General features: G+C 44.9%; 1 protein-coding gene across 3 annotated transcripts in view; it reads right to left on the bottom strand.

Moving 5' to 3' along the window:
- Positions 1-1,200: 1,200 nt before the first annotated feature.
- Positions 1,201-26,456, bottom strand: part of TMCC1 (transmembrane and coiled-coil domain family 1) — a 72,876-nt gene continuing 47,620 nt past the window's right edge. For 2 of the 3 annotated variants that reach the window (XM_058031886.1, XM_058031885.1), the window contains 3 exons: positions 14,206-15,140; positions 7,648-7,783; positions 1,201-5,341 (listed from right to left, as the gene is read on the bottom strand). In XM_058031886.1, coding sequence (XP_057887869.1) covers positions 5,027-5,341; positions 7,648-7,783; positions 14,206-15,140 — 1,386 coding nt within the window. In that variant the 3' untranslated portion in view covers positions 1,201-5,026. Of the gene's footprint in view, positions 5,342-7,647; positions 7,784-14,205; positions 15,141-24,205; positions 24,269-26,456 lie in introns of those variants that run through there. The other variant, XM_058031887.1, reaches the window with a different exon arrangement.

The following is a 26,456-nucleotide window of genomic DNA, read 5'->3' as shown; positions in this document are numbered from 1 at the left end:
GGAGTAGAAGGCCAGTGCTTTCACCTTTGTTCATCATGGTCCCCTGCTGCTCCTGAGCCACAGCCAGCACCTCTCAGGTGACCGTCCCGAAAGAATGCAGAACCATTTACCCTCACAACCATGTCCCATCCTGAGTCAGACAGCTCTAGCAAAAACAGCACCAGGGACTTGCTTCATCCATAAACTGCTGGAATTTGCATTCTGGTTGTGAGATTACAGGGGGGAAATCCTGCAAACAGCTGCTTTTGCTTTTTGATCTCTTGCTGGTTTTACAGTACTTGCATCTCTGTGAAAACAGAGAAAAGGACTCTGTACCTTTATCCTTAAAATATTGTTGCCATTCCCTTCTTGGTTCTTTGTTCCTGATACCACATGATCAAAACCCAAGAGGAACAAGTATCTTCTCCACACCAGTGAGGAATCTGCTCACTTTCAGTTTTTACAAATAATAAAGGATTCAGAAATTCTTCTATGAAACACAGTAGCCAAAATATCTCTTGTTTACAGCAGGGGCTCAACCAACATTGTGCAGTCTCTTGCCTCTGCTCAGGGAGAGGGAGCTTTCTGCTAAGGAGTGCTGTCCTGGCAGCTGCAGCCTTTCTCATCCAAACTGAGCCAGGCCTGGAACGGCTCCATCACAAGCTCCCTGAGACACACGGGTGATGCTACAAGTGCACCTGCCTCTAAATACGCATGCCACACAGAGTGGGCCCTGAAATCCCTTAAGGACAAAGTCCACAGAGGCAAGGGCTGTTCTCATCTGGGACAGGGCAGGCTACCGACCAGTGGTGGAAAAACACAGGACCAACTTCTGGTCCTTCCAAGACAGACACTTGGTGGGTAAGTCTGACTGAACTGACCGGCAAACTGAGTCACAGGGTGGCCGCAGGGACCCTGCCAGAGGCTGTCCCAGGCACAAGGGGGCTGGAAAGGATCAATGAGGACGAATGCAATGGTGCTGCTCCTTTCCTACACCTGCAAGACCAGACACTGACACCAGCTTATTTTTGTTGTGCCCTAGTGGTGTGTGGCTGGCCGAGTGTAGGATAAAGTCTGACAATCAGAGCTATGGAGAACTTGCCGACATTTTGAGCTCTCAGGGCTCAGCAGTTTTGACACACTCCTCCACGACAGCACCTCCCTTCCCCTGCCCTCGCCCCTCCAGAAAGATCCAGACTAGACCGGCGTTAATAGCTGAGGTCTTTATTTAAAGTTTTTTATATACAGTAAAACTGCCACAGATAAATCTGCGACAATCAGACAAGACAAATGTAAATCTCTCTCAACAATTAGCAGCTTAAGATCTATAAACTACAGTGTTACGTTCACAAGTGTCATTTCTGTACTTTTCAACCCGTGCAAGTGAGTTTTTCTGGTTTTTTTTTACACTTTTAAAACACACTTACAGCTAAGTCAATTGCCTACGACTATACCACCTGGCATACACAACACAGACACACAGGGTAACTCTTTAGCCACTTCCAGAATTCATTTAAAAACTGGCAAAACTACTCAATCTTGAACCCTTTGTAGCTTGGCTTCTTTTGTTATAATGCCTTTTCTTTTTTTAATTTTAAAAATGCATATTTTCAAAGCTGACAGACAGTGCTTTCCTGCAACACGCACGTAAGTCAGCAGTTCATCTGATCTCACCTAAGCACACATGGGATTGGAATAAACCAATAGAGTAACTGCTGGGAGCATGCTGAATACCCTTGAAATAAATTAATAAGGCTGAGAGAAAAAAGAACTTTCTAAAAGTTTTAAAAATATTTTTTTTGCATCAAGATTTTCTTTCTTCTTTATATTGAAGGAAATAGGGGAAACAGATGAACTTCACTTGAACTCTCAAATGTTAATGAGGAGGTGCTGCTCCTGGAACTTAAACAGTCTATCATATTTTTCCCTTTTTATGTGCCAAGGCAGTATGTGCTAAACACATCTAAGCAATTTCTGAATCACTTCAACTCTGAATATGAAATGTTTTGGGAAACATTCTGCCACTCAGAGATGGTCACTAAAAAGTTTTTATCTACAAAGGAGGCTATTAAAGGTACTCACACACGCACGCACTCACACCCACAGCAGAAACTGTTCTCTACGCGTCACCCAGAAACACTCCATCAGGAAAGCAAACACAACCGTGTACAAGAAAAGGGAGCTTTAAAGCTAGAATCACATTTCCAACAACATCATCATTAAGCTATCAGAAATCATCACAGACTTTCAAATTGAAGAGGGAGGAAAACCCCAAAATGTTCTGCTAGTGCAAAAGGCAAAACACATGGCAGTTGCGTTAGGATATGAGAAGTGGATGCAGCATCACACATGACGTTACTGCAGACAACTTTCTGGAATGGAAGAAACTGTTGAGAGAGAAAGAGACAGACACTTTGTCCAGACCCATATGTATATGGCCTTCACCAAAGAGTTCTGAGATGTCAGTTTCTATTAAGCCTGCACTTTCTGGCAAGCTAGCAAATGATACTTACTGAATATGACAGAGTTGAGAAAAGAAATGAAATTAGGATATAAAGAAGAGGGACAACACTTCCTTAAATACTACAGACACTAAATGTCCAGAGCCACTGGTTTTTAACTCCTTCCTGATTTGACCACATGAAAACCTATCTTAATCAATTGTAGTGTGAACAAGACTGAGAAAAAGAGGTACAAAGGCCAGTTTTCAGGAAAAAAAAAGGCAACAAAGTATTTCAGTTATGTGCCAAATCAGTTCTTACTGTTATTCACACATTTGTTTCTGAAAAAACCTGGAAAATGGCAAGATGATAGTTAGCCTAGAAATATGAGTCACTAGAGAAGAGCCTCACCGGAGCCAGGAGCAAGGGAGGGAATGGCCACACACCTCTGCTCTGGCTGTGGCACTGCAGAAAGCACAAGCAGTTTTGGCTTGAGTCAGCTGTAAATGTCAATCTTTGTTTTAATTAGGACAGGAGCAGATTAGTGCACATGGTGACAGAGAGGTGTACTGGGATCCCTGGGGGAAGGGCACCTGAGTTTCCTGTGACTACAGAAAAAAAGAACCCTTGGAGGAAGAAAGATGGACAGTGGAGGCCTTGCCTTTGCTGGAAATCAGAAAACACTCAAGGTATTAACCTTGTTTGAGGGAATTTCTCAGAACCCAGAATCTGTACCATAGCACAATGCCTATGTATGTGTGTATATGTATGTTGTACATGTCTCATACATGCCCATGTATGATTTCAACTGGTTTAGGTCACTTGGGTAACATTTGATTCCTAGAGGGAAGTTGATCCTGGAATGAAGGAAAACAGTAAGACCTAACTAAACACCATAAATGGTTTTGACAGAATCCTGGAGGGTTTTCTTTTAGATTTCATGAAGACAAAAGATGAATCTTGGCACTGTTATGGTGAAAAGGACAGCAGTTAAAAATCAGCACAGAATGAACACAGATTCCTTGGACTTGAGGGCTGCCTACCTGTACCAACAGGTCACCAGTAATGGCACATTGTGAAGACTTGGGGCTGCATTTGAAGCTGGCATTTCCTTTTGAGATTTGCACACACAGGTGTCTGCACCAAGTGCTGTCCCTTGTGGCTGAAAAAGAGGATGGCACACTACAGATACAGACACATAAATAATCTTACCAGAGCCTGACAGGACAAAAACTTTGGTTTCACTTTTCAGGTTTTTTTTTTTTTTAAATTAGAACTATTTTTGAGATAACCATTCTGTTAAGTGAACTGTTGAGTCAGTACTTCTTTCCTCAAAAGAACCTGTCTTTTTCCTAGGAAGAGATGAACAGAAATTCCTTGCTCTTATCCTGAGGCCAGGAATGAGAGATGACATGCAAACAAAAAACAGAAACAAAGCATCCTTCACATGTGGAAAAAGGAAAAAAAGCCCTGCATGACAAAAAGGTATGGAGAAAACAGATGTTTTCCATGATGCTGCATCTTTAAGCTCAGGAGGACAGACAAATGGCATATGGACAGTGCTGCATTTGACAGCCTGACACTAGAAACTACTCTCTGCCCTTCTCAGAACTGCTTCAGGACAAGACGGCTCACAATTATTCACGCATTTCTTCATTTAAAAACATCACTTCTTTATTTGAAAGAAAAAAAGTAATGACCCTCCCAACCCCTTCAAAAAAAACCCCAATAATAATAATAATAATAATTATTATAATAAAAAATCCTATTAGAAACAATAAGGAAGCACTGAGAGTTTGAGTATTACACTCTTCAAGTATGCTGTTCGGATTTTTTTTAAATCTGTGAATATACATATATTAAAAAAAAACCTTAAAAGTGCGACCAAGGGCTTCTGCTTAAAGAGTATATGTATTTCAAGGACTACTTCAAAATACTGTAGCACGACTGTGCAGTTACTGTATATGGCATGAGGCTTCCACTCCATATACTCAGCCAAGTTAGCCAGCCTTACAGAAAGTTACTGAAGTCAGGTTAACACAAACGGCGAACCCAGATGCTGAGCTGGGAGAGGGATCCACACGTTGTTGTTTTTCTCTTGTTAAGGAAAGAAACCACTCAATGCATACACTCGGACATGGAATGTGAGCAGACTTCACAGTAAAAGTTTAGTGTTACAGGTTTGCTGTGGTACCATCATTCAAGGCTGTGCACTAGATTGAGCTTTGCTCGTCTTAAGCTAACCACGTTTTCTTCCTGACAGGTTTAGTACAGTAGTTCAAGCCACAATTTAAACTGCCCATTGGTATGCTCCAAATTTCTGTATTTTATTCATTTCTTTTGTACACTTTAAAGAATCTTAAGATTTGCATCCAAAGAGAACCATGCTACATAAAAATTATCCAGGATTCTTGCCAAAAGAGTTCTTGAGTAAAATCTAAAAAATACTATTGCAATGCATCTTGCAGAGAAAAAACGTTATTCTAAATGTAAACAAATTCACTCAGACACTTTAAAACTTCAGCAGAGTAGTCGCTGACTAATCTTTGCCACACTTGCTCACCAAGAGCACCAGGAGCGAGCGGCGCAGCCCATTCCTGCCACCATCATCTGGGGGGAGACAAGAATCGTTCCAAGTAGCCGGTGATGGCATCCCAGTGCTTCCACAAAAAGGCAATGAAAACCACTATAAATAAAGTGCTGAACGTCCTATTGCGAGTCTTCATCAGGGGCACAACGCAGTTGGCCACAGTGGAGACAAAGACGAGGAGGACAGCCATGACAGCCAGCAAGATGTTAATGAACTTCCCCAGCAGGTTCCTGGCTGTGGCATTCTCCAGCCCCTCCAACTGCACCACTTGCTGCTGCTGCTGCTGCAGCTCCATCTTGGAGATGCGCGTCTGGCACGCTTCCAGTGCCTCCTGTGGGCAAGAGCATGTACTGGGTTACTCACGTTCACATCTGTTACCTCACCAACCAGGCCAAGCCAGGAGCATCCCCTCACCTCACACCGCTCATGCACTGAGCACCTGCCCTGCAGTGGGAGCAGAGGAAACAGTGCCATTTCCCATATCTGAGAAGCCCCTTGCTGACTGGGCACTGCAGCCTGCAATACACCCCAGGTGCCTCATCCACACCCAGAAAGCTTGACATGGAGATGCTAGGCCAGGAAACCCCACAGCTTCTGCCAGAAGGGAGCTACCCAGCCACCTGGTCACTTCAGCTTTTTCAGCAAGAGGCCACTCAGAGGACAGAAGTGCTGTGCCTAGCCAGAAATCTTCATCTTCTTCTGGGATGTGCATTCCCAGAACCTCAACTTCCATCACCTTCCTTGGAGTCACTTGTGTTTATCTGACCCCTTTGCAGAAACTAGGCAACCTTGCAGAAACTACATCAACAAAAATAATTACCAAAGGCTCAGCTGTGTTCTGCTTGCTTAATGAGCTGTGAGCTCAGAGAAAGGTCTGAGGGACACTAGGGCTGGGACTGCACAGCTACCATTGCAGGAAGGATATCTTCTCCAGACTGCAGCAAGCTGTGGCACTGGCATAGCTCCAGCTGACTGTGAGGGCTGGGGAAAGACATCTAGAAGGGTAAGAAGCATAAGATTTATGGAACTGCCTACAGGAAGAGGCAAAATGAAAGGAGGTGGAAGGAGAAGACTACCCTGCACAAATCCACCTCTTTAAAGCCCCACTGACTCAAGTGGGATTTGTCAGACCTTTTCACTGGGCTGAACCCCAACTGGACCAACCCAACCTGCACGAAAATACCAGTGACATGCAATGCAGGCGGCTAGGGAGAAGGAGAGAGGTTTTCAGGCACTTAACACCAAGAGAGACTTCTGCTCTTGAAAATACCAAGTTACAATATTTCTACCAATCTTCCCTCAAGAGTCACCTGAATTTCCAGACACATAGGCCATCTGCAGCAGTCCTTCCTAGACTAATCACCAAAAAAGGAACCAGGACTGTTCCTCTGCAACAGTAGCCCATGTTCTTAAATAGTTTTTTATACAACAAAACACTTCCTTCTTCCCCAGCAGTGCTGAAAAATAGGCTGTCCCAACTTTTAAGATTACACTAAAAGTACTGAATCGTACGATGAAGATTAAAAAAAACTGTTGAGAAATCCCACTTCAATTAAATCTTCCTGCCATGTGAATTTAGAGAGGAGAACAAAACCCGACTGTTGTAACACTCCTCCAAGGGACAGCCTCCTGTTTACACTGCCAGGGGCCATTGTACCACTGTCCACAGACACTGATTAAATTTAACTTAAAGGTCATTGTCACCTGTTACATTTCTCACTGCATCATGTTTGTGGGGGTCAATGAAACATGAATGCCTCTCCTTGGTTAAGACCCCTGAAAGCACAGGGCAGAATTGCTCAGCTGTCCCGAACAGCAGTGACCAGGAAGAACGTTTGACAATCAGTTACAGCTGATGTATGAACAGCATAGCCTGCTTGGTCTTCAGAGGAAATTACCTGGCTGAAGTACCTCGGCAAGAAAAAGGGAGAACTCTTAACCGACAACTCTCTGCTCACACTACAAATATTTCCCATGAGCAATCAGAACTGAGATATCTGTTAAAACTATCACAGCAAGTACTTATAATAGTCAAGAGACTTGTTTCTGAACAGGCCTTTTTCTGTAAGGGTCAGCAGCTGCTTTGCTTTGTAGAAGGGCCTCCAACTTCAAGATCTCGTTTCACAACCTTTTCTACATACTAAAAGAAGCTTTTCTTTTAGAAACACCTCCTTATTTCTTCAAAGCCAACAGAAAGAACTGTTTCCTGACTCAATGCAGTGCACACACAAAGCCATTTTTCCTTAGAGGTATGTAACCATCGCTGTAAAATCAGTGACACAACCACACCCCAGGGCCGTGTACTGGGAACATGACTGCAAAAAAGTGTTTGGGTCACGGCCCATTGAGTGTCTAATACAAAAACCTGCAGAAAAAGTGGGCTCTGGCTCCTGCTCTGCTCCAGCTGAGCAGCAGGTTCCCTTTGTGTGGGACACAGCCCTGCTTTACAGAGGATGTTACCTGGAGAGATACCCAGAGGTCAGAAATGGAAAAAGGATCTTTTGGAATGCAGTAGTTTAGCAATAAAGCTACACGGATTAAAATCAAATATTGAAGTGCAGGCATACTTCAAAAGTGAATGAGTTCCTGAAAGAGCAGGCAAAGGGCAGGACTTGGGTCGTTGCTTCTATCACCCACCTGGATGTCCCGGGCTCGCTCGTAAGACTGATAGGCAATCTTTTCCTCCATGCTGGCCAGCTCCTGTTTTAAATTGAGAATCTCGTTCTGGTGGAGCTCAGTCAGGTCATTTAACTGCTCTTCAAGTCTTTCACATCTAGAAATGACAACACATGGTACAATGGCTTTAATGAGAAGAGGATGGCAAAATGACACCAGTGACAAACAAGCAATGAACACCATGGCTTGTGTCCTGAAACCAGCATAGCTGCCTCAGTCAGCACACAGCACATTCTAGCACTAATGCCCTCTTGCTGGGAATTCCTTCTTTCTACCAGATAAACTCTGTGATATTGTTCCTAACCTGGAGAAAACACACAATTGCATGGTAACTGTTAAGTGATGCAAGAAATCGAGGACAGAATAAGAATAGAATGAGGTATTCACCAAACTTCTGTGTAAACCAAACAGTTCCCTTCTATAATACCATAAACTCCTAAGCATTTTTATCTACACTTGGAACAGTAATGGGCATAAAAATTACACGGAAATGACATGCAACTGATGCCTCAGAGAACATGGTGTTACTGTCTGATCTCTGCATGAGGTCACATGGATCTTGGATTTGCTTTTCCTTTATCTCCCATGAATGATGCAACTTAACAAGCAAATACCATCACATTATTTGTAAGAAGGACACATGAATCACTAACCCGCAGGCTTATTTTTCAGTTTGCTCCTGGTGAATGAACCAGGAGCAGTCCTGAGGAAGAGGGTTGCTTAAACAAATTGAGTTATAACAACTCAGAGAGATAAAGTTTTGCTTCTCCCTAAGAGAGTTATAAATTAACTGAAATGGTAGCTCTGATGGTAACAAAGGTATGGACACAGATGTGGTGGCCATTGGGCCTTTTCCACTGTCTACTCATTGTAGCAGATGGAAAAAGTCCATGAATGAAGTTTACCACACAGTCCTTATCATCTGAATCTTGATACTAATAACCAAGACATTTCTAAGGATATAACCACAGAGATAATTCCTTGTTTAAATTTTGGTTTTCTTTTGACTCCACTGAATTTAATTCCTACAAAAAACTTCCACAAGATGAGTAAGAAATATTTATCTAGAATGAAGAATTTAATTGCAAGTTCTGAAACTAAGACACAAATCCTGCTTCTCGTTTTTTTCAAGACTTTTTTTTGTGTTTTAGAATCTGTAGTCAAAAGCCAGCCTTTAAAAACAGTCTTAGTGTTTTGTTTTTAATAGACAAGTATGAAAAGAATTTTTGTTTATGTTCCTAATGCAATATTACTTTAAACTAAGGAGTCAGACACAGCATTTCTGACAGCATGACAATTTGCAGCAGTAAAATGCATGTGGTCAACCTGCAGTGAAACCAAGACAACTGCCAGCTGACACGGCTGAGCCCAGAAAGGTGCCAGAAGAGCTCTGCAACTGTGCCGGGATACACCAGAACTGGTTTCCCAGGACTGACAAGGGAATGGCCATATGAAGACTGGCTAACAAAGAAGGAGCCCAGATAATTAATATTGCCCTTTGTTCCCACACGACTTAAAACTGACAACAAAACTTGCCAACAACCAAAAAATCACAACTAAACCCACTCAAAGCCCAAAAGGCAGCATCAATTACTTGAAACATATTCAGTTTGTTACTATATTACAAAATTCAGCAGTGTGTTTATTACACAAAAAGAAACTTAAGCATTTCTGAAAATAGCATGATTGTATTTTTTAACCTCCTCTCACATAACACCTTTCATAAAGCAGCTGGTGCCAAGCAGCTTAAATCCTGTTCTCTAACAGGAAACAATTGTATTTTAATAACTTCAAAACTACCTCAATCTACAGGAAACATAAGGAAACTCTGCTAATCTGTATAGTTAAGAGTTTAAACAGAACATGATTAGCAGAAGGGTTGGCTCCAATCTTCCTGCCCTGAAGACTGCAGAACAACCAGCTCATTCCCAATCCACACTTCACTCCCTGCTCAACACCAGAACTGCTGCAGTTTGCATCCACGAATCACCTACATTTCCAGAACTCAAGGTGTCAGGCAACTGCTAGAACTGGGTTATTTTAAAAAAAACACACCCCTGCCCCCACTAACCTACCCTGACTTATTTTTTAAATGACACATTCTCCACTCAGCTTCTTTTCACTTCATTTCCCAATATCTACAATTTAGAAAATAATTTTCTTCAGCGGCTTTCTACTGGTGTTCAAATTTACAAAGCACTTACGGGGCCCAGAACCAGGGTTTCCCTATTGAAAGCTGATTTGCATTTAAGTGGGAGTATTACACAAGTAAAAGGGATAGGCTACCTGTCAAGAGGGTTAAGATGAAATACATGCCTCTAATTCATCAGTGCCAGGGTCTACTGAACAAACTAAACTTGTCTGTGAATATAGCAGTGCCCTGAATAATCAAATCCCACTTCACTTCATGTATGGAAAATGCCTCAAGAACTATTTTGTTACTATTTAAAATGTGAAATTTATCCTTAAAAGAATAAGGTCCAGCCCAGAAACATCTCTGTGCAGCAGACCAATGCTGCCTGTCACAAGTATCACAGAGATCATCAGACCTGTTCCTACAGACATAGTAAATAGCTGGGGTGCTTGGCTCAAGTGTGGGATATGGGAACACTTCATTTCAAATAGCCGTGTTGTATTTCCACATGTTTCTGAGGCTCACTGCGTGGGAGTTGAGAAAGTGGTCTGAAAAAGACTCGGAAACACAATTATGACCATATCATTTTTTAAAAAAAGCTTTAAGGCATTTTAAAGTAATAGTTGCAAAAGGCACAGCTAGCACAGCATATGGAAGGGAGGGATGTGATAAAAAAAGGCATTTGATCTGCACTCAGTGCTATGGTGAGTAAAGAAACTCTGATCAAAGTAATGCTACAGAGACGTCTGCATTATACTGTGAATGAAGTTTAGTACCTGTCTTCAGATGTCTCTCAAGATGGATCCTTTCCTTTTTATAGCTATGCCATACAAACCTTCATGTAATCTTTATTTTTCACTAAATACATCTTTGTGCTACTGACCACAGTGCTTCCAATAGTGGAGTAAACAGGTAAAACCAGAAGTTATTTCTAGTATGCTCCAAGTCTTTGATCTAGCAGGACAGATGAAGGACAGAGCTTGCTCCCAACAGGGAGCACAAGCTGCTCATGACACCCACACATATCCCTGTACTTCCAGCTCCGAGCCTCCCTGGAAGGAGGACAGACAGCTTTGCAAGGATGTTTTGGTGCTGTCCTGGCTGGGTGAGCACCAACATGCTGCTCCACTGCCTGGCCACACTCCAGAACAGCCTTGCCAACCATCCCAGACCTCAGAGGTTTAGCTCCTCTGATCTATTTTAAAACACATCATGAGGACAGAGTGAATTGTGGCAATTAGACTACATTAGAACCCAGACAAATGGAAGCACCAGTGACTAGCCTTTAGGCTGAAGGTTTTCTTCTGACAGGAGCATGAGAGACCTAAATGCCCTTTCCAAGGCTGTCAGGCTTGGGAAGAAACCCAAGACCTTCGACTGGCCACACTCCAAATATGTGAGCTTATGGTTTTGCCATGTGCAAACAGGTTCCTGAAGGGACAAGCAAGATGAAAATACTCAGCAGGAACTTTATTTCAGTCTTGATAGCACAGAAAGTCCCTGCTCGTACCAGTAAACAACTGCCACCTTCCACTGATGAGATTAGCAACAAGCCATTCAGGCGCCTGCTCCGGGTGCAGAAGCAAACAATGATGGCCAAGCAGCGTCAGACCCTTCCTTCCTCAGTGGCCCAGCCCCAGCGGAGCAGAGCATGCTCAAGGGCCAGCACAGCCCGCCCTGGCCTCGCCACGGTGCTGCCAGGCCTGCACCAGGGCGGGAGAACTGGAGCAACTGGACAGGTGAGTCCCTGCCTCTGAGACTGGCGTTAGCAAACCGGCAGCCACATGGATGGCAGACAAGATTTGGAAGCAAGGAGAGGGGAGGGGAGGGGAGGGGAGGAGGAGATGAAGGAGGTCATGGAAAACCTGTGAGGCAAGCCATGGCTGATAAACAGAAACTGCACAAACAAAAATGGGAAAAAAGATCAGAATCTACAAAACAGTAGACAATTTAAGAAAGAGGAAATGGATTAAGACCAGGTGAGAAAATGTCATGGCATGTTCATTCCAGCTTCCAGGTACAATGCAAGCACTCAGAAAAAGACTTCTCCAAAAACTTTTTTTTAAGCTCCAACTCAACTCTGTGTTTGTTTTTGAAAGCTTCCCATAAACAGAGCAGGGTTAGGAGATATTTACAACTTTAAAGGCCAATTATGATTAATCTGAATCCTCAGCCTGCCAGCATTAAATCACAACTTCTTTTCCCTTCTTTTAGCTTTTTTCTGAAGAGAGCTGAGAAGCAAGACGGGTTCCAGTTGGAGGAACAGGCACCACACCTCCCTGCCAAGGCAGGAGCACCCTCTGCCCTTGGACACATTACATCACCGTCCACTTCTAAGGTGATGTTGGCTTTTATCATTGTGATAGTTCAAAATACAGAAGCTATAAAAACAAGAATCTACATTTGTAGAGTCCTGTAGTCATCTAACTGTGATTAACCCATGAGCTCTTGCTGATCATGCAGTTACCCACACAGACAAGGGTGGTTTGACTGGTCCTTTTTAAAGGTCACACCTTTAATTAATTTGCATCAACATTCCAAATGACAGGTCTAAATTACTGTCTTAAGCTTTTATAAGCCAAATGCAGATTGTCCCTGCTTTTCACTCCAGGCTGCCCTGGTTAGTGCTTGGGGTCTGGGCTGACCTCAGGGGAGTGCTCTGCAAAGGTTAATGGCACATAACATAACAGATATGACTTCATGGTGAGCTAGTATGGGACCTATGTGAGCCTTGCTCAGAGGTGCTGGGCAGTAAGCAGCCCGCTTAGCTGACAGCACACATCAGTCCCCAAGGTCTGCTATTGTACTTTCAGGCCACTCCTTCAGCTATGCTGTGCTTGCATTAGCGTTCCACCATGAATGGCTGCTGCTGTATGTGTGAAACAACAACCTACACAGCAACAGACAACAGCACCTCTCTCCTCTCTGAGGAGCAGAAGATCCAGCTCTGCATCGCTTTGGGATGACTTGATGACACTGCGGCACAAGGAACCAAAGCTGCTGTGCTGGTTGCCGGTTTCAGTCAAACTGCTGATTATTACAAAGCAGGATTAGAAAGTAGTGTTGGTCTGGCTTTGTTTGCCCAAGCTCTGCAAAGCACACTGAGAGCCTTCTGTCTCTACCAGATCCTAGCAGGTTAGCCTTTTCCAGAGTTTTTCTAATCATTTGGCATAAGCATGTCTAAAGAGCTGTAGGGCAACTCTTATGTTACACTGCACAAACCAGTGCAGCAAGTGGCACAGGGCACTTCAGCAAGCCTGTACACACCCCCAGCAGCTCTGCTGTGCCTTTCAGGTTGTGTTTCACATCCTGGCAAAGCAATGAAGGCCATAAAGAACCTCATGACAACAGCGTACTGTCCTTCATCAGAAGGAGGGCTTGCGCTTTGCGTTCATTATTTAAAGCTTAAGAATCCTGTCCGGGATGCCTGCAGAAGGGCAGCTAGTAACTCTTCCCTTCAGAGCCTGGAGTCAAGCCCTTGCTCCCAGCATGCGCGTGGGGGACATCAGGTGTCGGGCAGGACAGCACAGGGCAGTCTGCAGAGAGCCTCTCCTACCCAGCAAGCAAAGGGAAGTATTCCCTCAGTACCTCTCCATGGGCAGCTTTCCTCAGCAGGGAGGTGGGGGCAGCCGGCCAGGCTGCCTTACTCAAGGCCACTGTCACCTCTCCCCTGCGACTTCATCAGGGATCAGCGGTACTGCAGCAACTGCTCCACCTTTCCATTCTCTTCCAGTGAGGGGAAGACTCATGGAAACATAGGTCACCTGCTTCCAGTGCCCTCTAATCACAACAAGAGCACTGTCAGTATCTGACATTTAATTCAACTTCATTTCCCTGGGTGCTGCCACTGTGGACTGAGCAAAGAAGGGAAGGGATATCTTAGTTTTGGCACATGGGCAAGATCATGTATTTTTAGAGAACTTGAAGAAAGCTGGAATGTTTCTTTCTCTGGTAGATATGGATCTGAGTGTTGGAGAAGGCAGGATCAAGTCATGTCTGCATTAGTTCCCTGTCATTTGCTTTGATCCAAATATTTTCAGGATTTTTTGCAGGGAAAAGCACTGTGTGATACCAGTAATTGCATCAACATACTACTCCTGGCTTTGGGACACCTTATTAGACCTCTTCAGCTTCACTTTTTATCTGGAAAACATTTTGAAATAACCTTTTTCCTTACAATCTCTTTCTTGTACAGAGAGGGAGGTGAGCAGTAAGATAGAAATATTTATAAAAGGCAGAACTGGGAGGGAATAGTCCTGAGAAGACCTCAGAACCATCCACTTCAATCAGGCTGCTGGGAACAGCCTGCTGAGCACTACAACCCACAACTCTGGTGCTTTGCAATCACAGCATTGGAATGTCAAACCAAGTACCACAGCACATACCTGTACCGCTCCTCCTGCAGGGTCTGCATTATCAACGTGTAATCCCTCTGGTAGCGAACCTTAAGGTCCTCAAATGATTCTTCCAGTCTTGCCTGTGTCTCTCGAATTTCTTGTATCTCATGCAGTATTGCATCAAACCCTGAGCTCTGCATATCCAGAGTGTTTGTTTTGGAGCTGGAAGCTCCCACAGGGCCTCCTGTTGTACTGTTGGCTCCCACCGAGCCTGATGTGGCACTGGAACAATCCTCTTCACTGCCATATTTTGGGCTTGACTGAAAGTTCTGAATAACACCTAGAGCCTTGCCACCTGTCCCATCTTCCTGGCCTTCTTCTAAGGAGTCCTTCAGATTAGCAATATTGTCTGCACTCCCAAACTTGTTCCTTATGAGGGAGGCAATCTCCCGGGGTTTGGAAACCACAGCACCTGCTGCTGAATGTGTGGCCTGGGAGAAACTGGAAAGTCCGCCTTTTACACTGTCAACCACTCCCTCACTGAAGCCAGTGACTTTTGCTCCAACGTCTTTCAAACCTTGATGCATATCCCTGAAGACATCCTTTGGCTGCCGAGGGATCCCATTCTGTTCAATCTCTCGCAGCTTTCGATGGTAATGTTCCAATTTCTTCTGCAGCTGCAAGATGGTCTGGGCTGACTTTTGATTTTTCTTCTCAAACACTTGCTTAATGCGGGCACTCTGCTGCTTGTCTGCATTGTTGGCCAATTTCAGGTACTCTGCCACGTTGTCATCACGGGCTGTTTGCTCAATTTTGATCTGCTCTGTCAGCTTCAGTATCTTCTGCTGCAGGTGTGTGATGGCCACTTTTGTCCGCTGCGGATCTGGGGTCCCGTCAACGGAGTCTGCATTGATGCTGCCATCAGTGCTGGAGGCCACGGCACTGGAGGTCTGTGCCAAGCTGCTGACTTCCAATCGCTCAATCTAAGCACAGAGACAGAGAGAAACATGAGTGCTAATCAGCAGCTTCACCAACAGAAAAGCTTTCCTTCTTTATGCCAACCAATTCTGAAAAATTGTACCTTTTTTCAGCTGGCCAGGGGACAGTATCAATCAGGAGAGCTTCATATATTTTACAGAGATCCAGCAAAAGTTTAAAAAAAGCAAAACCTCTCATACTTGACTCCACTTAATCACCTCAAACAATTGAAAACTCAAGCACAAACGTGCAACAGGGCACCTCAGTTTGGCAGACCGAGCACTCCAAGATATCAGTACAAGGGCAGGGGCTCAAGAGAGAGCAAAGAGACCAAGAAGGTAACTGAGAGCAGAAGTCACACGGTTTAACTGTACAGTACAGCACACCCGAATCATTCCTAGTGCTTCACCTCTCTGAACAGCAGCAACAGTGAAACCTATAACCGATCTACTATGGTCAGAAAAATGGAGCCTGAGAGGCACCCTAATGCACACCTTGCCGCGGCAAACCCTGCGAGCAGGCGTCTCCGAGTGGGAGGAAAAAAGTGTTTCAAAAGACAAACCCCACGTATGGAAAAAAAAAAAAATAAAACCCCAAAAAAGGTTATAGGCTGTTTCAGCGCAATCCAGCCCGCCAAGTACCCGCCGCGAACCCGCGAAGGACCGGGCAGGTGCGGCCGCACCGGCGGCTCCTGACCCGGACATGCCTCCCTGGAGCCGAGCATGCCCCCCATCCCGGCCCGGCCGCGGTGGGTCCTCGGCGGAGGAGCGGCCGCCCCGGGGGCCCGCCCGTACCTTGTCCCGGCGGGGCAGCAGCGCCCGCTCCCCGTGCATGGCTCCCGCCGGCCGCCCGTCCGTGCATGGCTCCCGCCCGCCGCGCCGCGGCCCCGCCCGGCCCCGCCCGCCCCCTCGCGGCACGGAGGCCTCGCCCGCGGCCCGCAGGGAGCCTCCATCCCGGCTTCGACAACGAGCGCGGCCTGCGGCTCCCGCGGCCCCTGTCCCGGCGAGGAGCTGGGGAGCGGCCGCGACTGCTCCCGCGGCTCGGCGGGACCAGCCCGCAGCTCCCCGGCTCGTTCCACTGACACAGCTGCCAGCCGACCCACAGCTACTGCCCAGTCGCAGAACCATGTCCGTGATTGGGAATATGCGCTCTACAAAACAAAAATGCCGTTACACTTAACTGTAACCTCTCTCAAGGTTCATCATTCCGTATTTAATGCAAAAAACCCCGCAGGCTGCAACACTGGCCGGCGCCGGGGGTTACCCGGGCTCCTTCCCATAACCCTAAGGTTCTCTGTTGCCCCATCAAGAGGAAAACCAGACACCCGGGGAAGCAATTGATTCATTTTCTACAGGAACTCAGCTGCTGGAAACTTCTAGTATAAATAGAATATAATTTCTTGGTCTGTTGTGACTCCTGAAATATCAACTGCTTTCTTAAGAAGGTTGAGTTGTAGAAACCCTGGAGCTCTGGAGAGATCAATGGAAAATTGGTGCTAAGAATTAATATTGATCAGTGGGACCAACACTATACATGATATCAGTACTGCACATGTTGTCTCTGAGATGTACGGACATGCATTTGCAAGTAATACACATTTGTAAAGACACCTCTTCTTGGAATTTGTAACTTCACTAAGATTTCTCTAGGGCTGTCAGTGATCAGACTTCTCCCTATGGCCTAGACAAACACAAAGACTTGGCCTGTGCAGGGCACGCTTGGCCTGGGAGCATCACCCAGCACCCACGGCACAGCCGGTCTGTGCCTCACCCGGAGAGCAGCTCTGCCAACCAGCCGCCACCCCACGAGCAGCACGGAGCATCTGTGCAGCACACCAAGACAATCGTATTACTGTTAACTGCCTATGAACCAATGGCTTCTCAATCCATCCTTAACAATCTCTACCTCCTCCAGACTCAGGACATTTTAGTATTTAATGACAGACGATGAAAACCAGAAAGATCCACAGTTTTGATGCAAAACTTCCACAATTTAATTTAATATAACTTTTTTTTTCTTTTTCTTTTCATAATTGATTTTTTTTTCTCGGCAGTAAGTAAGGGTGAGTGAGCATGGGAATGACCCAGTGTCTCAGAACCAAACAACACCTCATCACCAGTTTTTCTGCAGCCCAGAGGCTCTGAGCTGAAATCTGCACAGATCAGTGCCACAGAACTACAGGGGCTTCAACACTACTTTGCAGTAAAGAGTTTCTATCAGCTTAATTTACTCCAGGTTTGGTATAATTAGTATGTGTGTATGGATAATTACCATAAATTACACCAATATAGTACACTCTTCCTCTCATGACATAAGTTTTGTGAGAGAAAAATTTGGTAGAAACTTTCTCTTCCCGCCCTTTTAAAGTCAGTTGACTTCAGCAAATCTGCCCAGGTTATCTCCTTACATCTGCGGTAGAAAATAAACTAGAACAGCAGTAACAGAATAACCCAAGTTGGGATAATGCTTTATAATTACCAGCTGTGTGGATATTATTCAGAAATAACAAAAAGGGTTCTTTCCAATTCAAAAGGAAAAGGCTGAATAAGTGCAGTTCTGGAACAGAACTGAGATAATTTAAATACTTTGTCCATATCGACAAGGCTTTGTAAATGGAAGACTCAGCACAAACTGGGTCCCTGGGAAATGCTGATGACATATTATTTAATTTGAGATGATGGTCATTCTGTCCTGAAAAGATGCTGGTAAATTAAGTACTATAATGATCAATGTTTGTATAAGAATAGGGGTTAGAATTCAATAGTCAATCTCTCTTGCAATACAATTTTCCATAATATTTGACAGTCCAGTTAAGGGGAGCTGTGTGCCCTCCCACCAGGAGGTACACTGAGAACTGCTTTGGAATTATGCCACAAAGCAGATGAAATCATGTGAGGGCCTTATGCTTTCTCTCTCTCAAGATCTTACCAAATTCTCAACTGTTAATGCTCTCAGGCTTTCCCTCCTGGACAACGCTTTCCAATGTCTCTATTCTGCATCACACAGCCCAGAAAGCACCTCATGATTCTGCCTTTTGGTGCTGCTGAAGATTAAATACAGCAGTTCCTTTAAAGGTATTTCACCCTCCTAAAACTCCTCAGTAAAAGCATATACCGGTCATTCATCAAGAAGATGGATTGTTGCGTTTAAACACTCAGAGTATCTGGCCTAAGCAAACAGCAGCTTTCAGAGCAAGCCTGCTGCAAGGGGGCAACTCCTGCTTCCTCCTCCCTCCCCTTGTGAAGCCTGGAGCTTCACAAGTGTGACTGAAAATTGTCATGCTACTTAAAATAAACACATGGAGGGCAAAGTGATTCAGGGGAGCTCAGAGTGAGACTGCACAGCCCCGGAAAGAAGCTAACAGCACCTGAGGTGCCTGGGTTAATCACCTTCCCAGTGACTGCACACCTGACTGGCAGCTAAAACTAACCATGAAAACATTCAGAATTTGTTTGGCTTCCTTTTCCCACTGTGCTGAAGGCAATACAGTCATACAGACAGAAAATCTATGAGACTCATAGAAAGTCACAGGTTTTAGACTTCCTGTTTGGAAACACCACTCAACAGCATCATTAGTGCATGGCAGGTGCAGGCTTGGGCATGGAGACTTGGCCTACCCCTCCACACTAGGCGGACAGATGGTCGCCAGCCTCAGGCAGGCACAGGAGCAGAGACTCAAAATCTCCGATGACAGTTACAAGGGAGTTGGTTTGTTAGTAAGCAAGATCTCTAATCAATGCCTCAGAGGAAATAAAAATCACAGGGGAGAAAAAAACCCACCATTCTTTGTGCCCGACCACATCTGCAGAGTAAAAGCTCCCCCCAGGCCCCACTTCATTGGATCTGCATTACCTAAGTGCACATTTGAATAAGCACACACAGAATCCCCAGTAGGTACCATAAAGAGATATTTAAACTTCACAACTTACTATGAGGTACCCTTAACACATTAGATTAAGTGCCATCAACGGTCACAAGTCACCTCCCTGCATGCCACCTGCAGCACATGACTCTTGAAACACATGGGTTAACGTGGCACCAGCCCTGCTGTCTCATGAGCAGCCAGTGTCCTGTTCCTCTGGATCCAACACAGTCATTGTATATGGCACAACTTACCGCAGGTCTCAAAGGAAACGAAAAAGTGTCACAAACTCCCCTGCCTCACCCACTTTGGTGATGCAATAAGCTCTTTATGACCTACACCTGATCTAGAATTAAGAGTCTGTTTTTCTGATGCTTTGCTTTTTAAAGGTTGTTATTGAATCACAGATCAGTTGGGGTTGGAAGGGACCTCTGGAGTTTACCTGGTCCAACCTCCTTCTCAGGCAGGGCCACCAAGAGCCAGCAGTTGTCCAGGACCATGTCCAGAAAGCTTTTGAGTATCTCCCAGATACTACTTCCACATCCTGCATTTGTGGATCTGTCTGTCTGTTGCAACATTGCCACACGTCTGATACCAGCGACTCTGTGGGTCTATTTACTTCTAGTTGCGTATTTCTGTGATTCCTTGTGACACACTGCAGTTATTCTGAAATACTGTATTGAGTGATTGAATCCTCAGAAGCTGCAGCAGCTTTGCTTTTTAACGGGCTCCAGCTACTCACCCACAGAAACCTATGGTCATCCTTGACAGCAACTGTACTGAGGTGTCTCTAGCATGCTCCTAAATCCAAATCCAAATTAAACCTGGCTAAGGAAAGCACACAAACAGATGGACAGCTCAAGGAAGTCTTGCTGTGTGTTTTTCACAGCACAGCTCATTGTTTAGATTATAAAATGGGGATTTCTGAAAGTTATACAGCCTTTGCCTATGAGGAATTAACCCTCAAAATGATGGGAAGATCACCATGGTTATGGGTTTAAAAAAAAAAAAGCGAGAAAAAAAGAAAAATTACTCTGAAAAATATTCAATAAAAAATTCCAGTACAATGCGTTTGCCTGCCTCAGACAACAGCTTGAGCAGGAAACCAACACTGTGACACCAAGAGGAAATGGCTTTACACCTTACTCACAATAGTTAAACAGTCACGAGTGATGATTGCTGCAACAGGAATGCCCTAATGGTACATCTGCCAACACAGAGCCCCACAGGCCTGCTTTGGTAAGAGGGGAGAGGGCATGTCCCTGCCCCGGACAGAAGGGCTGTGGGCAACCACAAAGGGGAAACATTTCACATATGCTGCATGCAATTGGGCATTCCCTTTCTGTAGGGGGGTCCAAGCCAAGCAGCTCCCTGCCTAACCCTGTACTGGCACAGCCTGGGCACAGACAGGACAGCAGCTCCCTCTAGAGCCAATCTGTGAGTTCACTGGGAACCAAGTGATACGGCGCTTGGGGATGTTCTTACTACTTTCCCAAACGTGGTTCACCATCAGGCCCAAGACAGCAGAAATACCACTGGAGGAAAAGGTGACCTGGGACTGCATCATTTGGCACTGGTGCCAAGAGCAGCATCCCTCAAGCAATGGCCTGAGGCACGTTAACAAACCCTCACTTGGGATTTTGTAAAGCCAGCTGCAGGGCGACTTGCCCATGGCCTTGTACCTAATTCAGTATGAAATGGAGATGTGACTTCATGTGTCACATCAAGTGCCAAAAATAGTTTAGCTGTAAAGCAGCCAGCTGTCTGTTCCTCAGAGTTGTCAGCAGCAGACCCATATTCAGCTGCAGCCCTTTCTGGTGTTGGGAGCAATGATGAAAGATGCTGCTGCCACATAGCATCATACTCGCTGTCCCAGAGGCAGCTTCTATCACAACCAACACCACTTGTTCCACAGGGGAGCTCCAGTGCAGCCTTGTCAGTGAAGGCTGGTCACAGATGCTTCCCCCACAGCACCTTGCTGTCAGCGCAGGGGGGTCCAGGGGGCTCCACATGTTCCCCCTGCTTGACTCCCCCTGCCCAGGGCCCCCTGCCTCTCGGGAAGCAAATCTTTCACTTACTAACTGGTTAAGAGGTAGCTGAAGCTACAAGCTGACCTCCCTCTTTCCCACTGCCCCTCAGGCACATGCATCCCTGACGCCTACCAGCCCGGCATGGTGGGCTGAGGCAAGGAACACTGCACAAGCTGTTCCCTCAAGCAGGACTGGAACATGTGGGACCAGGCACTAGCTTGGCCTACAAGTACTCACTGACATCCCAGAGACAGAAGGGATTGACACAATGCAGTGTAAACTCTCCCTTAAGAGGCTGTCTACAGCCCCTTTAATTCCTTTTAAACAACATCGCGGCCAAAGACATCACCTTCTTGACCTCAAATTTCTGAAATCCTGAGAAAAATATATTTTTGAGCAAAAAAAGTAAGGCTTGATGGCTCAATTCAGTAATGGTTTCCTAAAGCTAGACTAGTCAAGCAGAAAATCATCAGTGTTGACTGAATAAACAAGGCAACATTGAGGGTGAGGGACGTCCAAGGGAACGGACACAACAATCTGGTCGGAAAAATAGGAAAGAACTGAATTATACACAAGAACTTGTAGGAGGTGATAAGGGATGACACAGCAAAAGATACGGCCAAAATAACAACCATGGATGTTTATTTTAGCAGCTCCTGATTTCTAGTGGGGAGTGCCAATCAGGCTAGAAGTTACAAAAATAAGGATGGGAAATGAGGTAAAGCTGAGCAAAAGTTAAGTACAGGAACCAGCAGAGAGGGTGGATTAAGAAACAAGTTTATACAAGCTTTTATAAGAAAGTGACTATGTAAAATGATGTGTAGTATTTTTGTTTGGTTCTGATTTTTTTAAAATCTCATCCTATTTTCCCCAGTGTTTGAGTCACATCTCATTACCTGAGAGACAAAATTTTTGTTAATACTTCCCAGACTTTTATGCTTTAAGCTGCTATCTGATGAACAGAGATTATTATTGCATATTATATATTCATTTGTAAAGAATTAATTTTATGGTTGCAAGTTAACTTTGACTTGCAAAGCATTGGAGCAAACTGGATCTGAAGTCTGCAAGGACAAATGCCTCTGCATGATCCTTCTGCACAGAACAGCCGTGTGCAAGAGCAAAGATTCTCCCTTTTTCAGGGGATGTGTCTCTGCTGAGTTTTAACATGCACATCCCCTCCAAGTGTTTAATCTGAAGGGCTCCAGCAACTATACTTATACACTTCCTTCATTTCTTTATTTTTAACTGTAGTATTTGTTGCAGGTACAACACATACTGTGACCATAACCAAAACTCCTCCCTGAAGTTTATCCAATCAACAATACAATATTAAGTAATTCAAAGCAACAAGATTCATGCTTCCTGTGAATATACTGCTTTGCCATTGCCATAGAGCATTTCTTGACATATTTCCTTATTTAAAGCCTTTGTAGTACAACATACACATAGTACCAAATAAGATCATACTTGTTACAAACGTACAGTACAGCTGCTTCAGCCTCCTGCTTCGTTCAAAAGCAGCTTGTTTACTCCAAGTGCTGCAGGCGTTCCTGCATTAGCACCAACTAAATCTCTAAGATCGCTCCAAATGGCAAACACAGCTTGTAAAGGACAAGACACCGTGAGCAAGGGCAGTGCCCTCAGCCCATCAACATGCCCTCCTCAGAGCCGCTCACGTGTGGCACAGATGCCTTTGGAAACCTGGAAGAGAACAGCAAGCAACGAGACATCAGAGAGGAAGACGCATTCAAGGGATGACGAGCACCTGTCAGGGTCAGGCAACAGGGCACTTGTCCAGAAATCCACAGGGAACATTGAATTAGGTAAATACTGAAATCACTACGCTGCTTTCAGTATTCCTGCAAAAGCTAAAAATCCCCATTGAGAACTCCATTTAGAGATAGCCCTCAGTGCAGCATCTCCTCAACATACGGTAGAAAGCTGTTCAGACTACCCTGACCTGGCCTAGAGAGCACAGAACATGGTATCCTGTGCTCACTATTCCTCTCTTCAGCTCTCAAGAGGTGATGCAGTAGCCTCAAGTTCGGTGTGACAAGATGCAAAGCATGCATATCTATCAACCTATGATGTGGAACATCTGTAACCCCCTGGGCTTTCCTGCTGCCCTGTACCACCGCAGTCTGCACCTCTGCAACTCAACAACAGGCATTTTTCCTGAGAGCCACCTGTGTGTAGCTTTTATTATGAAGAATAATGAATGCAGTGAGACAAAGTACACATATAGAAGGTATTTTCTTTTGGGAAAATCGAAGTTAATGGAATAAATATATTAGACATATGTGTTTCAAACACAACAGGAATACTATTCAACCTTTCAACCATGTCTTCTGCAGACTGTAACAGACCCCGGGTAAACCATCAGCTATGTCAAAAAAACAGTTTGAATCCCAGGTTTCTTTTTTCCTCAAACACTGGACCACAGAGCATGGGAGAGCTAACTGCAACAATTCAAAGAGAAATAGCTTCTATTTTGTGTTGCAGATCAGAGCATCAAAGACCTTACTGTCTCTCTTTGGTATTTAATAAATGGGGGAGGAGGGGAAGATACAGTTTACTGTTAATGCAGACTGAAAAAGGGCAATGCTGAGCTACACAGCTCAATGAAACAGAAGAAAAATACTTAATCATTTCTGAAGGTCACTGGGTCTATGGGAGGCAGCACATTTACTCTTTTTTATCTGGAAAAGAATATGGTTCTGCAGTTTGTTTACTACTTCCTGAAAATACATTTTGCACAGCTAAAATCAGCAAAACAAGAGGTCACATTAAAAAAGCTACCAATGCAAATACTTCTCTCTGACACTGGGCTGCATCTGCATCTTCTGCATCTCCCATCTCTTTCATCACTCACTGTATCATACAAACCAAACCGCAAAACAACAAAAACAGAAAATCCCAAAAAGCAGCACCACATTTGATCTTGTTTATGGATTGTAACACTCACTCAGACAGGAGCCTTTTTGCACTTCCCAGCTTCAAAAGCAAAGAAAAACTATATTAAAAAAAAAACAACCACTGAAATTCAACAGCATTGCCCAGAGGAAAAATGGAGGGCTTCCAAGGCTGATGCACAAAATGAGGTCAAGTTCTACCGGAGACTTAAATAAAACAGCCAAACATGACAGCTACAACTGTTCCCGTACAACGTGCTCACCTTCGCGGGCTGGCAGAAGTCGCTTTCACAGCACACGCAGGTACAGCAGCACCACATGAACATCCCCGCGCAGCCATGGGCGGGCGCGGCGCCGGGCACCGGCCGGGCAGTGCCGCGGCCATGGGCCGGAGCGAGCGCCGCCCGAGCGCCGCGGCCGGGCCAGCATGGCTGCGTGCCGGGCCAGGCCCAGCCGGCTCCTCGCTGCGGAGCTCCGCTCCAGCACGGCCAGGACACGGCATTTAAAGCTACAGCCCTTCCCAGCCACTCTGCAGTGCCTGACACTATTTTTAAAACTATACTTTGAGCCAGAGAAATCGCTCAGGATAACAGACAGCCAAATCAAGAGCAGATCAATAGAGTCTAAGTGACACAGCTGCTCCTCAGCAACACAACATAACAGACCTGGGAGCAAAGGCCAAGCAGAATTGGCACTGGAGATTCAAAAATGCACAGCAGGACATAATTCCACCTATAAACTATAAGCTCTAATTATAGCAGTGCTGAAACGCTATTTAATATTCACTAAACAAAATTTTCCGAATATTAACGTGATCTCCTGGAAGGCTGAAGCTCTGATTTTGTCATAGAAGGACTCCAGTACACAACAGTGCCAGCACAGCACTGTTACCACAGCTGACCATGTTTCTTGGGGCATGAAGAAACCTCAGCACCTCTTATCCCCTATCCTCAATTTCTTTGTCAAAGAAAATGTGTTTTACTATCATATTTTGAAGAGGTAAAGCAAAGGCTCATCACCCTGTCTGACATCTCTGACTCACAGCACCTTATGCCACCCAGCCCCACTCCTTCAGACACATTTGTAAAACGCCACCCTCACCTGCATGGCTATTTCTCCCCTTGCTCTTCTTTGTCTCACTGATATTCTGTTCATAGCAAATATTATCACTCACCCAGATGATCCGAAGACAAGCCATACATAATCTAAGTTTGGGATCTTCAGAACCATTATATTTAGAGTATGCAAGGTACTCCCAAGGCTGAAATATCAGGAACCACCCAACCTGACAGGAATGGAGTGGCCTTTTAGGAGCTCCCTACTGCATGTATACTGCAGCATGTCTGCCACCAGTATCAATACAAGGGCTGAACTTTCCCATTTTAATTTATGTCTGAACCTTTGAGACAATGACTCTTTGAGACTCTGACAGACATCACAGTGCTAGGGTTTGGTAGGTTTGTGGTTTTTTCCAATAACTTTCTTCACTTGCAGTAATGCACAAGTAACGTGAAGAAATTCTGCACCAAAATGTTAACTCCTAAAATACAAATTTCACGAATGTAACAGAGAAGAAACTCCTAACTGACTCAGATCACAGGTAATGTGAAAGAAAATATTCCTATGTGCAAAATTCAGTTTTCATTAGGAAAAAAGAGAAGAGGAATTAAAACCCAAAAATGTATTTTGTAAGAACCAAAATCAGAGGAAGAATAGCTGAAAATACATTGTCTCAAATTATATTGGTATGTCAGGTGGCATTTCTGAAAAAGCATTATGATGAAATGGCAAGGGCATTGCACAGGCCATTTAGAACAAACAGGAACTGAGAATGAAAACAGTCCACAGGGCAGGAGTGGTAACATCTGATTCATGAAGGAGACAAGCCACGTTGGGGTGGAGATGTTAAATAATACAGCCCTAAAAGTGTTTCTGTGGTCATTTCTGTGACATCACAGAACAAGACATAAAGGACAATGGATGAGGGAAAAGGCAAGAGGAAGGTGGCTCTCAGAAGAGAGTCTGTGGTGCAATTCTGCAACTGGGTCACCTGCAGTCCCCATCCTGCCATCGCTGACAGGTGCCTGGTGTACCTGGGCCCTGCAGTGGGGAACGGCAGGGTAGCAGCACTGCTGCCAGCAACGCCGCTCCTGCCCGGCTCTGTCGTGCTCTGCCACGGCACCGGCTCCCTCAGAGCTGCACCTGTCAGCAGCTCCATGCCTTGGGAAGAGCCCAGGAAGCAGCACTGCAGTAACCAAGGCCAAGATGTGCAAAGAACACAAATGAAAATGAAACGACTGCAACCGATCATAATACCATGGATTGCAAACTGCAACATACTGACGTGAAAATGACTGCAAACTCCAGAAACTACAGGAAATTTAATTCAACTAACATTTGCATTACTATTTCTCTGTGGCTATTTTCAGGGTTAAATGGTAAAAGGATCTCTAAAAATGTATCAACCTATGGTAGCATTAAATATTAATATTCTCTGACTATTGAGTCCACTAA

This window comes from Melospiza georgiana, chromosome 11 (genome assembly GCF_028018845.1).
Source record: "Melospiza georgiana isolate bMelGeo1 chromosome 11, bMelGeo1.pri, whole genome shotgun sequence".
NCBI classification, from domain to species: domain Eukaryota; kingdom Metazoa; phylum Chordata; class Aves; order Passeriformes; family Passerellidae; genus Melospiza; species Melospiza georgiana.
The sequence above is the reverse complement of the archived record's forward strand: the minus strand, read 5'-3'. Positions and strand labels throughout refer to the sequence as shown.